The following is a 13238-nucleotide window of genomic DNA, read 5'->3' on the forward strand; positions in this document are numbered from 1 at the left end:
TTTTAAGGAGGAAAAAAATACTTGATTTGAAATATTTTAGTTTCCAGAAGTAAAAGAATTCCTTTTGATGCTGGATTACTGTTACCATTGTTTGCTTTTTTCTTTTTTTTTTTTTTTCCCCTGGGTGACAGCTATGCACTCATTATTTTTAACTTTGTGTACTTATGAATGTTTCCCATAATTCCCAAAAGATGAAGGAACTGTTTTGGCTTTTATCTGTCAACAGCTTCTGCCAGTACTTTTATGTAAATCTTCCAGATCTAAACGACTTCTCAAGCACGGTAATACATACTATCTTTTTCTTGCCGTAATGAAGAGCTTATTCTTTCCTTCTAGACAGCTTTCCAGCAGATAGTTTGAGAGTGTTCTGTATCCCCACCACCTTAGTTTCTCCACAGCAAAAAAAAAAAAGTAGCAAAATAAAATACTATTTCAAAGCAAAAAACATACTGTCCTGAAATTTATTGTATTTGATTACTGTATAAAAATAAAATTAAAAGATGCTTCTCAGACAGAATCATTATTACAAACCAGTGACAGCCTTGCACAAGAAAAAATACTGACGGTATTAAAAAAAAAAAAGTAGGAAAGAGTAAGAAACAAGGATCTGGTAAAGGTGGGATAGGTTTTTTTGGAGAGAATTCCAGCTTCTTCACTGAATGTCCATCCAGCAGCTGTATTCCTGTTACAAGGAAAAGATGCTGCAGGAGTACTGATATTAACCATCACTGTGATATGTGAAAAGGGAACGGAGATGGTAATTTTGGTAGGTTTGTACTCAGGTGTTCAGAAGAGATTAGGGCAATGCTTTTTAGGTGAAGAGGGTGAAATGTCTGAAAATAGGGGAACCTGGCATTATCATTGAAGCTTTCCACATGGAGGTCTTTGATGTAGTCTTACCATTACATTCTCAACAGTCTTGCCCAGAAGAGGTCAAAGGTGATACTGGCTGGACAGAGAATTTTCAATTGCTTCTTGACATGGACCTCAACATTCCTTCCCTTAAAAGATAGGCAGCAGTCTCCTGTGACAGGAACAGACAAGTACCTATTTCCTTTTCCACTTGCTATGAAGAGCTAGAGAAGAAGGTGTGGAACTAAGTGCTCTTGCATGATGTTGAACGTGAAATAATGGAGGACTCGGTTTTGAAGAGGTTTTGAACAGGAGAATAGGTGCTATCTAGGAGACCGTATGTCTGTATATAATCTAGTTAATGCTCAAGATAGAAAATACCTCAGTTATTCAAGTGGGCTCTATGCCTTGAGAGCACTAGACTCTGCATTTTCAAGCGGAATATGTTCATAGGAAAAATGCTGAATCTTGATGTGGAAAGAAGAACTGGAATTTCACATGAAACCTTGCTTCATAGCTGTCTTAAGTTTTGAGTTCTTGACATTATGATACATATGCTTCTTTCGTGTAGTTTTGTTTCTGCCTGTGCGGTATAAAAGACAGAAAACAGGGAGTTATCTTGTGGAGTGACTGAAGTAAAATACTGGGTGAATCTGTGAACTTAACATATTGTTTAAAATAAAGCACCCTTTTACTATAGTCTAACCTTTTTTAAATAGAGAATGCATAAGTTACTAGAATACTACAGCTTTATATCTTTGTGAAAGTTTGTAGAAGTCAGTAGAGCAGCTGGTATGAGTTCTCAGAGATTTCTTAGTTAATCGTAAGACCAGTAAAGTAGGCTGAATGATCACAAGTTTGTTCGTGTTTTGATAAGGGTTTCCAAGCACTCCCATTATAGTACAGTATTATACCAGTTTTGCAATCTAGGTGCTTACTGACAATGATAAACCTGAAAGTTGTATGAAGAGCCTATTAAGTAGGTTCCAGGTGCAGATGTCAGTGGAACATGCTATCTCCCCTCACACCTGTGCTGTCCACAGTACACCTGACTATTCAGTGCTTTATTTTTTCCTTCTTGATGTTGTGTACGGTTTCATATGAAATCATTACCGTAAGCTGGAATGCTAGGTTTTTCATTGCCAGTTACAATCTTTGAGGAGAATTTGGCAGAACTACTCAAATTCTTCTGGAGCTCAGCTGTTTTCTAGCTATGGAGCTACTGTCCTGAAAGACAAAGGAATGTACACAACCTTCCTTTGACAATAAAGACGGTGTTTGGAGCTTTGCTGGGTCTAAATTCTTGGCTGTCCTTGTACCTTCCTCTCCTTGCTGTCCCCTGATCTTACCCTGCCTTGTAGGGGTGCAGTAACTGAGTACTGTTCTCTCTAACTACAGACTGCTGGCCTGGAACCTGAAGATACCCACAGGACGCAAACTGTGTGTGTTGTTTTTTTAAAATGTTTTCTCTGTTTTCAGAATCATGCTGTGCCTCTCTCACACTGGCAGTAAGGAAGGTCCAGTGCCTGTACACAGCTCCCACAGTGCTTGATCCTGGCTTCCTGGCTTATGGTGTGCTCTGTGCTTAGAAGCAGGAAGGCAGCTTATATTACTGCATTCTTATTTACTTCATATATTACTGTTTCTGTTTATCTGACAACACTTTAAAAGGCAGTTTAATAAACAGGTATTTCTCCCATCCTGTTCTTCAGTTGCTAGGGGGTTTGCTTTTGCAGAGCATTTCAAACATTGTGTGTGGCATTACAATGCAATCTTCTGCATGCCAGGAGATACTGCACGTAGTATTTTTTTCATAAGCTGTGCAGTTTTTCTTCAGCATAGGCTTCTTGTTTCTCTAATTTTGCAAATACAAATTGGAAATAGTTGCCACCATTTTAAATCTTGAAGGCGGTTTGAAAAGAAGTACTGCAAAAGCTCACCAGTAGAGGGAAACAAAGTACTGTCTTATAGAACAGTGCTAACTACTGGCTTTTTAAAAATTATCTGTGCTTCAGTTGAAGCCAACAAAGAACATCTGTTGCCTTATTTATAGCTCCAATTTCTAAGAAGTATATTCTGTGGCAGATGAGAAAAGTGCTTGACAGCTCATAATTCATAAATTTACTGAGGTTTAATCTGATAGAATATTATGTACAGAATTCCTGCCCAGTACAAGCAGTATCACTTCCCTTTCAACAGATGATAGAAATAGGGCTTTATGAAACATTAAATTAATGGGTGTGAAACATGATTAGCAGTCAGTGTTAGATGTATAAACTGTTGTGAAGGAGTAAAGTATTCTGTACTTCAGTTACTTGGTGGTTTTATATTTTCCACTTACTTATGCAGCTGAACCAGTCAGATGTAGCTTTTTTTCTTTCCTTTCTTTCTGAGCTTTCATTTTGTTTTATCTTATATGAATCTTTTCAATTATCAGAGCAGTGAGTATTTATTTTCTTGTGTCAGAGGAGGGTAAGGAGACCTCAGATTTCTCATGAGAGATCAGCTAAAGTATGAATTTTTATGTCAAATCAAAGTTTTGTGCTGTCTAGTTCTGCCATCTACTGTTTACAGATAACTTTATTGTACTAATCTGAAAGTGCCTTCGGCTATTTCCCCCTGGTTCCAGTAGTTTCCCCTTGTTCTCCTTACCTCTGAGAGTGTGGTTGGTTTGACATTACAAGAAAGGGATGAGGAGAGAAATTTATTTTTCCAGCTCCCCGAACTTCTTGCATAATCACCATGCATATGGTATTTTTATCAGTCAGATCATTGCTTGTATGTACGTGCTGATAAACCTAGAAGGTATCTAAGTATGTGACTTGTCTAGGCTAATGCTCTGATTTATACTACTGACTATGTATTTTTCCACATATTTTGTTTGAAGTGAGGTAACATTGCGTTTTTATTCCAGCGTTTGTAGATTCAGTGGGTTGAATTATAAGTGGCCTTGATCGCAATATACATACATTTGTCTTCCTGGAGAAATGACTGCCTCATTCTGTTAAGTGCTAAGTGCTTTGTAACAAATCACACACATTTCTCTACAAGAATTGGTTTGAAATGTCCTTTTTCAGGCTTGTAAATGGTGTTTTCAGTACCTGCCTCACACACACGATTCTGCAGATGCTAGATTTGTATTTTGATTGGTGTATTGGGATTGGCTGAAGTTCAGAGTCATGTTAGGAAGAATTCCTGCTGTTACCTTTTGGAATAAAACCCTTCAAAAAAATCTCAACCCTGTATGTTAGTCATGTAGGACCACAGAGGAAATAGGAATGTTTTTAAAAGTGATTTAGAGTCCAGAAGCATATTAATGAGTATTGTTTCTCCATAGAAGTTTATTGTTATCATTGAGATGCCCAGAAAATATATTCTGCTTTTTTGGTATTTCTTCTTTGCAGATGAAAGAAAAAGAGGACTGACCGCAGATATGATAAACTATTTTTCCAGCACCAATCTGTATTTTTTGCAGTGGCTAAAATCTCCATTAGCATACCACTAGTATTCCATTAGCAGAGAACATCTGAATTAAGTTGTCACTCCATCTTCTGACACATGATGAATGCTTGCCAACCAATGGAAGAAGAAAACTGGGCAGGCAATATCTTTTAGATGAATTTTCTGACAAGTTTTAGCATCAGTATTTTTATCACTTTTCCTAGTTGTACTCCAGTCATGTAAGGTCAACAGCAGACATTTTCTCCATTTGTTTTCATAGCTTTATGATCATATTTACAGTAATAAGTCTTGCAGACATTTTTCTGTCTATATAAAAAATGAGCTTCTTGTGAGCCTGTGGGCTAATAGTTCTACTGGGTCAGAGCTTTTCTTTTTCTAGTGCTGGGATAGCCTTCATCTCTCTGCGTTTCTCCTGGATCTAGTCACCTCTAGCAGTGTTGGCTTCTGTGGTATTCTGAGTCCACAGAGTCTGCCTGGTTGATTGCATCTGATAAAAATAAAAGACAAGTAACAGTAGGCAGGCTTACTAAGCTACTCATAAAAACATGCAAAATTCACCAAAGCCTAAAACTTTATTTCATATTTTGCTCTGAATATTGTTATTTAAAAAAAATATATCTAATTGTATAAGTACTGGAAGAGATGGCTGAGCACTCCTGCCATTTTCAGTCATGTGTTCAGCACCTAGAGTAATTGTAGTCAAACTTGAACTATCTCAGGTCACATGGAGCATGAAGAGAGGTCTTTTTCTCCTCCAACAGTTGCGGCTGAATTTACTGTCTATTACAGTGCTTGATTTATCTGTGACACACAGTGACATAAAATTCCTGGTCTTCACTATCACTTTCTTTCATCCTTCTTCAACAAAAAACTTTTCACTAGTAGCAAATAGACAGTTCTAAATACTGTATCTGTTTGCTCTTTTGATAAATGTCAAAATTATAGGTACCAAATCCAGATTACAGTCATCAAATCGCAGAGTGAATTTCTCTGTGGTATTTGTAATTTGTAATACCAGACTTGTCTTTTCCTGTCTTGGTTGAACCCAAAGCTCAGATCCATATGAAAACTTTCTCTATAGCATTTAGATTGGTAATTTTTTTTCTCCTACATGTTCTACCAAAAATTTCTGCAGAGGCAGTTGTTTCCTAAGACTATAACCAAACATATAGAGGACTGTGAAATGCCCCCATGCTAAACATTAAGTGTTTTGTATCCCTGAGTTACGTTTCATTCCCTTTGGAATCTTCCCATAGGAAGCCATGTCTGTGCTTCCTGTGCTGATGAAGGCAGATGCTGAGGAAGGGGTAGAGCACACTGTGGCCCTGTGTTGGACATCTGTGTGAAGCATCGAGCTTCCCCATCAGCCTTTCAAAGGCACCTTCTGGTGCTTCCTAGGACTACAGGATCTTCGTGGTTGTTTCCCGAAATAACAGCTTTTCAGTCAAGAAAGTAAGCTCGTACCTACCCCAAAATTTTCAGTTGTGAGTATGGGTACTGACTGTCCTCATCTTGCTGTACGTTATGCCATAGACAGTGCGGCCAGAAAAGGTATTTCATGTTTTTGATAAGCCATTTTTTCCTTGTTTGCTAATTGATCTCACTGAAGGACGTGGTCACAACTTGCTCGATGATGGCTGTTACTTCTGCATTTCTTATTCTATGCTAATTTTGCAGTTCTTTTTTTCCAGTTCAGTGCTGGTCAAAGCATTCATATTTGGACGAATCTGTGATTTGCAAACAGGACAAGTGAAAATCTTATGAATGTATACTTTAGTTTGTTAGTGAATACAGTTGCACACATATAAGCCGTTTATGATCATCTGAAGACCTGTGCTCTGAAATGTTAGACTTTTATGGACAGCTATGTTGTCATCAAATTCAATGTGTACAAATAGCTTTAAATGCCATCTCTTGAAAAATAACATACATGGAGTAATCTTGAGTCAGCGCTAAATTCAAATGTGTTAGTATATAGTTTCTGTAAAATATCCAGAAATTGAACTCCAGCTCTTTATCTGGTATTCATATTATTACATTTTAAGTTATCATTTCTGTGGTGTTTTTATTATTGTACTTAAGCCGTATATATTCTTTAAATGTATTCATTTTCATTTTTCTTTCAGCGGTAATGAAGGATTTGGCTCAGAAACTTCTAAAGCCAAATTCCAGCTTTAAATTTCCACTTGCCATTGCCAGGTACTAATGCTAAAATATCTCTTTTTACTGAGGACCCTTCCAAAAGGTGCAGCTGTGGGCTGGTTTCATCTTGCACTTTGTAGCTGTGTTGGCAACCCTTGAATGTTAGGTATGTTCTCATCTCCCACACATTGCGATAGCCTTAATGCTGTTCAAGCCTGTCTGTATCAAGGAGAGTGTAGAGTTCACAGATTGGAGAGAACCCTGGCTTGTGGTTCCTTTCATTGGTTCTCACTATGGCAAGGTAAAAATAGAGCAAGTGGAAAATCCAGCTTTTATCATGTGTCATCAGAAGCTTCCTTACTATCTGGAGACATACTACTGGACTTGTGACTAGAAGGAAGACATGAAAAGTGTATGACAGCTTTTTGGAACCCTAATATTTTGAAGAAAAAAAAATAATAAAGTAGTTGATTACAGGATTTGAGGAGGAAAAAAAAAAAATGTTTGCTTTAAGTGAAAAACTGATACTGGATTGTAGTAAAGGGATCTACAAAATTGCTCAGATTCTTAAGAGTGGATTTGGTTCTCCAAACCTCTGCGCTGTGCTACAGCATGCTTCAAAGCAGAAGATACTTTTGAAATCAGGTACTGACTGCAGGTTGCACGTTGGATTTATTTCCTTGCCTTTTACTAGAAGTGACTTATGTGAAAAATTTCTTTTCCAGCTGTAAATCTTCAAATATGCTGTATTTTCTTCATCTAGTCTACTTTAAAAGTTTCTTGTATTCTGACTATAAGATTCAAATTGTTTTTACAAAACTAGTGTAGTTTTCTTCACTTTAATCTCTGCCATTTCCTGTTGACATTTTGAAAATGAAGGGCATTTCCCAAATTTGGCTGTATTTTATGTAGATGTTGTAAATTGACTTCAGTTCTACAAATTCTAGGTCTTTTTTTTCCTGTCAGATCTGTGTTTTGTGAGATCTTCCAACTTGAACATCATTTTCAATTTTCTTCTAAGTTGTGGAGTTTAGAGTAGAAATCTGTGTGATGCAATAACTTAGTTATATGGGCAATGACAGTAATGAGTAGGAAATCCTAGAGTAGGTAGGAGATTAGGTAGTATTCATTCATTAATAGCCTACATGCTTACAAGGAGAAAGTTTATTCATTGCTGTTGAGCAGTGTAATTGTATCTTTAGATGCATTGTTCTGACATTGCAGTGCTGAAGGTGACTAGATTGAGGTTTGTTTGTATGTGTTTGTGTCCTTTTGCTACTGAGCTTTTAGTCATCAACTTAGTATTACAGGGAGGTGAATATCCTGGATTTTTAGTAAAATATGTAAAATTTGTAAATATTTTATGCTTCATTTATTTATGGAATAGATTTTCTTTATTTTAAAAGCTCTCTTAATGTCTAAAATTTCAGCAACATCCCTGACGGATAAAAATTTCCAGTTTTGGAGAAAATGGATGGGATATAGGAAAGAAGAGAAGAAATCAGAAATCTTGAGTTCTATTTTAAAGTTTTACTGCTACTTGAATATTTTGATAGGTGTGTATTCTAGGGTGGCAGTAGGAAATTCTTAATTTTAACCAATGTGTTTACTCCATATTCATGTCCTTGTAGACAAACTGTAGATTTTACATAAATATGAAGGTAAATGTTTCCAAAAGCTTTTCATTGTCATCTAAGAATATTATTTAAGAATACTGTGCAATAGAGGGATTCAGTAGCAGATGATGTATATGAAAACACAGGGATGCAGAGGCACCCCAAGATCTGTATTCGCACCATTCTTTATATCCCGTGGAGACACACAGTATTGTGTGGCATCTTTCTTCACCCTGCAGTGACTTCCTCCCATGGGAGGAACTTCACCTGGGATTAGATCCTCATTCTGGTTTCCTTCAGTGATTAAACTTCATTTATCAGTCATAGCCCACCCCTCATGTGAAAAAAAACCAAAACCTTAAATCTAGTGGCAAATGGAATTATCTTTCTAAATACATCTTGTTTATGTCTACTTGCACAGTATCTCTTGCCATCTTTTCAAGGCATGTTTTGCTACATGTGAGAAAGGATAGTTCTCCCTGCTGCCTGAAAGGAAGGGCAGCAGCTGATTATGCAGGACAGACCATCCTTGAGCTGCCATGCTGTCACCTGAAAGGTTTCAAGTATCTGTCAGACTGATTTCCATTCAGTGCAAGTCGCTCTTTCTCCTTATTTTTCTCTACTTTCTTTTTGCAGTTTCAGTTTAGACTGAAATTCCTTCAGCTGGAATTATGAGATGTGCATCTTTGTCCAGAGATGATGCAATTTCTTTGCTGTTACTTAACAAGTAGTAGAGTACTTACTGTAACTGGCTACCTATGAGAGCAGAAAGTTAAGTAAAAGTATATAAACTGTTCTTGAATCCTTGCTTTGCTGCCATGTAAGGATGTATTTTATGCCCTTAGCATTTTGCAGTGTATTAATACGTGTCATCCTTCAAATATTTTCTTAGAATACCCTTTGATATGATTCTGATCTTTCAGTATTATTTCAGTAGATTTGCCCTTACCATAAGGTAACTTATGGTACTTTCATAGTTTGGGGTAGAAAAGAATTCTGTGATCTGATCAAATGATCTTTCAGTATTACAGTATGCCTCAGGAGAGGCTGCTTGGACTGCAGAGTCTTGCATTTGAGACCAGCTTGTGTTTGATGAAGAAGATAAGACGCTAAGCTAAAGGGAGGCACCTGAAAGTGGTTTGAAGATATGAAGAGATGTATACATCATCTCCTTCCCTGAGTAGTTTGCTCTATATTAATTACTACATTTGGAGGTCTTCTGATCAGCTACACTTATATAACGCGTGCTTTATTTTTTGTAGGTTTTAATTGTAAGGTTATACTAACTCAGCTATCTGACACAGCTTAAGAGTTTATGTCAACTCATTTGCATGTTTAAAATAACTGTAGCATCATAAGGAAGGAAGTAGTGTGGTTTTTAACAGAACCTATTCTCTACAAGGTATGCAGACAATCCTTAGTTACGCTGCTGCCTTTTATTGTTTTATCATAGGAATCTAATATCAACTTTTCCTTTATTTTGCTCAAGGCTCTTCGCGTAACTAGTGTGTAATCATCAGGGTTGTTTTACTTGTCTTTCCAGGCTACAAAAAAAGCAGACGAAGTCCTTTGAACCCCAGGGTCTGCTCTGATTTTCCATGAGTGATTGAAAAGTAACATCAGCAGGCCAGAGATCTCCATAGGCAACTCTTTTGAGATTCTTGAATTCACATTTTCTAGGCTTTCTAAGTTAAAAAAATTTATGATTTACAGATGTTTTTCTCTAGTCCTTCTCAGTTATGAATGGACAGGAAAGTAATTCATGATTGTTATTCAGGCATTCTGCTGTATGTTGCAAGGGTCGCCTTCTTCTATTATAAATTTGTAAATAAGTTATTATCTTTCATTCTACTCTTCAGTTTTCTTTGCTTCCAAAGTTCTTCAGTAATTTCTGTCTTTTCCACTTGCAATTTTTAGAAAGATATGTAATTACTGTTCCAAAACAGGGTAAGTTCTCAGTGAAAATTGCCTGCTGTTTCAGTTCTGTTAATTTAATTTTTGCTTATTTAAAAGATATTAACTTAAAACTTTATATTCATATTTTGCTGACATTTCTTTTTTTCTTTCCTACTTAGTTATTGTAATAGTTCTATTGAATCATGTGCATGCATGCAAATGGATATGTGCATGTGTGCATTTAAGAAGTGCACCATTTGCTTTTGATGAATTTAATTGAGCAGAGATCACCATTGTTTAGGCAACTGACAAATTTTACCTCAATGATTAAGTCTGTTTATCAGTCAAAACCCATCAAAGTATGCCGGATGTTTCTGGCAGCTGTTTAATAATATCTTTATGTAAACGTTCTTGTGTTCTAGGAATTCAACAAGATTTCTTTAAAACTTTTTAAATTATTCTTTTGGCAAAAACAGTGCATTGAGAGATTGATCGTCTCTCACACTACAGTGCTAGAACATTTGTTTATATGGTATGTTCTCTCAGCAAAGAAACTATTACATGAAAGCTGTATGGAGATGTTATGCAGGTTTATTTGGATCTGCAAAATTTTCCTTTCTGATTAGCTCACTATTCTTAACCAATAATTGTAGAAAAGAAAATTATTGCTTCAAAAACACCTACACTGTTAATACTGCTAGGCTTGAAGAATGAACATATCTATGTATCTATGTAATTGAGCGTTTTTTGTGAATATGAACCTGTTTTTACTGCTATTCCCAACTTTTTTATCTAGTGGATCCTCAGCTCCCATATGGTGATGTTTCTCCCTCACCTGGTATACACTGGATGTAAATATTCTAGGAGTATTTTTTTCTTTCCTTTCTTGCTTTGTGTTGCTATCCTCCCATAGGTGGCAGAGTTTTATTGCATTTTTTCTTCCTGTGTTAGATGGAAGGTGATTTTAGGACTGATGGAATTTTCTGAAAGAAAATGCTGTAAAAATACAATCCTCATAATTTTTTACAACTTTCTGATAAGTTTTGGAGCGTTTGTACTTAGGCCTGACTAGTGAGATGTTTGCACAGCTTTTTACAGCTGATAAGATGAACTGTTTACTACTTAAAAATGAACTGGTTTCATTTTATGTCACAATTTTCATAACTGATGGTTGAATTCACATGTAGCTTGGCTTATTTTTATTTTTCTTCTTTTACAGCTTTTTCACTTCCGGATCTTACGGAGCAGTTTTCACCTCCTGATGTTGCTCCACCAATCCTCATCAAGATAATAGAGACAATTGAAAACAAAGGTAGGCTGAAGAGTTATCTCCCACAAGCTTTTTATTTCTTGTATGAGCCAAGACTGCAGAATTAAATCCAGAATTGACATCTCCCTGTCCTAGAGCTGCTAAGGCATCACATTATTCAACTGATATAAAAATAATCTCGTTTAAGGTTTGTTGCGTTGGTATCTACTGAGAGGCTATTCAGACCTGAGCAAAGATAGAAGAAGGGATTAGATTTATCTTTTTTTTTTTTTTTTCCTAACCCGCTAAACTCCTAAGTTGATTGTGGAAGAAGCATCATGACATTTCATTGGATACAAGGCCAAATAAGTAATTTGTTCCTCCAAATCAGAAAAAAAAAAACAAACACTGAATATGAAAAGGTTAGAACTGTTTTTATACTTCAGAAGGCAGATCTTTATTACTGCTGTGTTCTGAGACAGTCAGTGATAATTTTTATGGTTTTTTTGCTCTCCAACTTGTTTTTGTTGTGCCTCTCTGTCCCTTAGAGGCTTTCACCTTTATGTCTCCATCTTCTACTTGTTTTGCCCTCTCACTCTTTTCCTGGCTTCTCTGTGGTACTTCCTTCATAGTGCTGGTGTGATTAGGAGCAGCCTTGCTCCTTCAGTGGCCTTGGAAGTGAGGAGATATATGGTATTCTTACTGATACAGACTGCTGTCCCTGGGGATGTGGGTTCTCACATAGTGCTGTGACACTGGAAGACAGTAATCTTTTACTGAATGAGGAAGAGTTTGCTAATGTCAGTGAGAAGGGCCAGTGTTCAGCAACAGTTAGCATAAACAGTGACTGCTTCCAGGAAGCACCAGTGATAATATTAGATTGCTGGTGTTCTGCATCCTTGGGTACTGTCTCATTTCTTGTGTTGTCTGTATTTTCCCTGAATTAGCAAAATTGTAAACAGAATCTTTCACGTGCAAGCATTGCACTGATGTCCTTTATTCAGGTGCATTCTGAGGCATACTGTATGATGCGTATGTCCTCTCTTGCAGAAGTGATGTGACATACCTTGTTTACACACTGAGATTTCGGGCTCTACAGACTGTCAGTGGTAGCCCAAGACTTGCCTGTGCCTTAGAAAAGACTGTACGTCTCTGTTAACTGCATAGAGTACCAAGGGGTGAGCTTGCTTGTAACTTAGAAGTCTCAGTTAAGTCTATTTAGGCTTACTGCTAATTAAGATGTGTCAGAATTTCTGCCCTGTCCCATTCCTGAGGTAGTATACCTCAGGCTTCTTACTTATTAAATAGGCCTGGTAAAGGAAGATCTGTCTCCATTGTTGCTCCTGTGGGTTGTTCTGTTTGCTGTGTGTGCTGCCAAATCCTGAGCTTCTGTGGTCATCACATGGAGCGCTGCACTGAGAGGGTCTGCTGGGATCTTGGATCTTTTATGGCCAGTTCTATTTGCAGAACTTACGGTTTGTATGTACAAAGAAGTACATTATAGCTTTAAAAATCAGTTGTATTTAGCAGGAGGATAGTGATGGTAGAATGTTGCCAGTTTGTTCTATATATACTTATTTGAAGAATACAGAAGTATGTTGTTACATGGCAGCAGTCACTGGAATATTAATACATCCCATCAATTTTGTTTTGAAGGTCTGGAGTGCTCAACTTTGTATGTAACACAAAGCTCAAGCAGCTCAGCAGAATTAAGACAAATTCTTGAGTGTGGTAAGTACAGCTTTCTTCCCTGAAGAGCTAGGTGGATTTTAGGGTCACGCTGATCCTGTTTTCTTTGCTCCCCTGCTCAGCTTACATATAACTTGATTCTGAATAATACAGTAAATCAAATATAAATAAAAAAGATTTGTAAAGTTTACGCTTAATATGGAAAAGTTGTTAGATCTTTTTTTTTACTCTTGCAGGTTATCTTTTCACTGCATCAGTTCCTCTTCCATGAATAATATTTTAGTCATTTGCTGGCCACCTGTTTGTTCAAGGGCTAAAAGTTCAGCTGCATG

General features: G+C 36.9%; 2 protein-coding genes across 3 annotated transcripts in view; one reads left to right on the plus strand and one right to left on the minus strand.

Annotated features, from left to right (window-relative positions):
- THBS4 (thrombospondin 4) overlaps positions 1-13238 on the minus strand; it is a 1064342-nt gene that overhangs the window by 379908 nt on the left and 671196 nt on the right. The gene's annotated exons all lie outside the window — the stretch shown is intronic.
- LOC104909352 (phosphatidylinositol 3-kinase regulatory subunit alpha-like) lies at positions 6553-12986 on the plus strand. Of its 2 annotated transcripts, none has more exons than XR_796191.3 (3): positions 6553-6622; positions 11188-11280; positions 12874-12970. XR_796191.3 is itself a non-coding variant. In XM_010725506.3 (3 exons), exons 1-3 carry the CDS (start codon positions 6957-6959, stop codon positions 12969-12971), a joined length of 336 nt encoding a protein of 111 aa, XP_010723808.1. In that variant the 5' UTR covers positions 6706-6956; the 3' UTR covers positions 12972-12986. The 2 variants fall into 2 exon arrangements, 1 of the variants encoding a protein (XP_010723808.1); XM_010725506.3 differs by lacking the exon at positions 6553-6622 and adding an exon at positions 6706-7101 and having other exon boundaries at positions 12874-12986.

This window comes from Meleagris gallopavo, chromosome Z (genome assembly GCF_000146605.3).
Source record: "Meleagris gallopavo isolate NT-WF06-2002-E0010 breed Aviagen turkey brand Nicholas breeding stock chromosome Z, Turkey_5.1, whole genome shotgun sequence".
NCBI lineage: Eukaryota > Metazoa > Chordata > Aves > Galliformes > Phasianidae > Meleagris > Meleagris gallopavo.